The sequence below is a fragment of the Aphanomyces invadans genome, assembly GCF_000520115.1.
Source record: "Aphanomyces invadans strain NJM9701 unplaced genomic scaffold supercont1.478, whole genome shotgun sequence".
NCBI classification, from domain to species: domain Eukaryota; phylum Oomycota; class Saprolegniomycetes; order Saprolegniales; family Verrucalvaceae; genus Aphanomyces; species Aphanomyces invadans.
The window spans coordinates 1-1,043 of NW_008580623.1; the positions used below are offsets into that span (position 1 = coordinate 1).

General features: G+C 59.4%; 1 protein-coding gene across 1 annotated transcript; it reads right to left on the reverse strand.

Moving 5' to 3' along the window:
* Window positions 1-17: 17 nt before the first annotated feature.
* On the reverse strand, window positions 18-1,040 carry H310_15414 (hypothetical protein; the record flags this gene model as incomplete). The annotated part of the gene is made up of 4 exons (XM_008883389.1): window positions 18-64; window positions 157-829; window positions 876-929; window positions 966-1,040. Coding segments are annotated over 4 exons (849 nt in total), but the record flags the coding sequence as incomplete, so codon positions are not given.
* Window positions 1,041-1,043: the final 3 nt, after the last annotated feature.

The window sequence follows — 1,043 nt, forward strand, 5'->3', positions numbered from 1 at the left end:
TACTGCTGCAACGACACCTTGGACAGCGCGATGCCTTCGTGATGGGACTCGTTCCCGACCGTCGCTGTATCGAAGACGACGGAACGGTCATGATGGAATCTGCACGAGGCGCGGTTGTGCGTGCGTCAGGAAGTACAAGCATCGACGACGATGTACCGGAAAAGTTGGGCGCACGAAGCACCGACATCCACGCGCTGCCGACGACGAGGGTCATGTCCGAGATGCATGGCCCCCAGCAACTGTTTTTGGTGCGAGCGCAGTTTTCCCACGACACGTTGACAATATCGAGGCCACACGCTTTTGCCCATGCCTTGGTCTGGGTATTTCGGGACAGCGTCGCGACGCTCTGTGTGGCCGCGATTGAAGGGCGCCGGTCGAAAGCCCAAGCCAGAGCCTCCTGCGGTCGCAAACAGCGGCTGGTGAAGGTGCTTGCGGCGGTGATTGACGCGGGGGCACGACCAACGGGATCTGCACGGCCATGATGTAGTTCCTCCATGATGTAGTTCCTCGCTTCTTCGCCTGCCGTCATGGCGCCAATGTCCTCGACGCCACGGCGACTGCGGTCGGTGCTCAGCCACGTCGCCTGGAACGTTCGCTTGGTCCCGTGGTCATTAAAGTACAACATGTCGCCGCGCCGAGTCCCACAAACGACTTGGGCACGTCCAGCCAATTCTTGAATCGCAAGAGGGTGGAAATGGGTGGTGGACCTCGTTCCGGCGTCGGTCGGCACGAGCACCGCCGGGTGTGTCGACTGATAGTTGAACAGCCCCACGTAAAAGTCGACGTCCCCTGTGTCCGTGAGAGGCAGGAAGCACGACTGCGTGCTCACCTAACCGAACCTTTCAAGAAAGAGACTCGAAGGATCGGACCCGTACCACCACGTGATCGTCCTTGGTCGGCTCAAACAAACTGTGCTCCAACTCGGTGTACTTGGCAATGTGGGTCAAGTACTGCTGCAACGACACCTTGGACAGCGCGATGCCTTCGTGATGGGACTCGTTCCCGACCGTCGCTTGTATCGAAGACGACGGAGCGGCCATGAT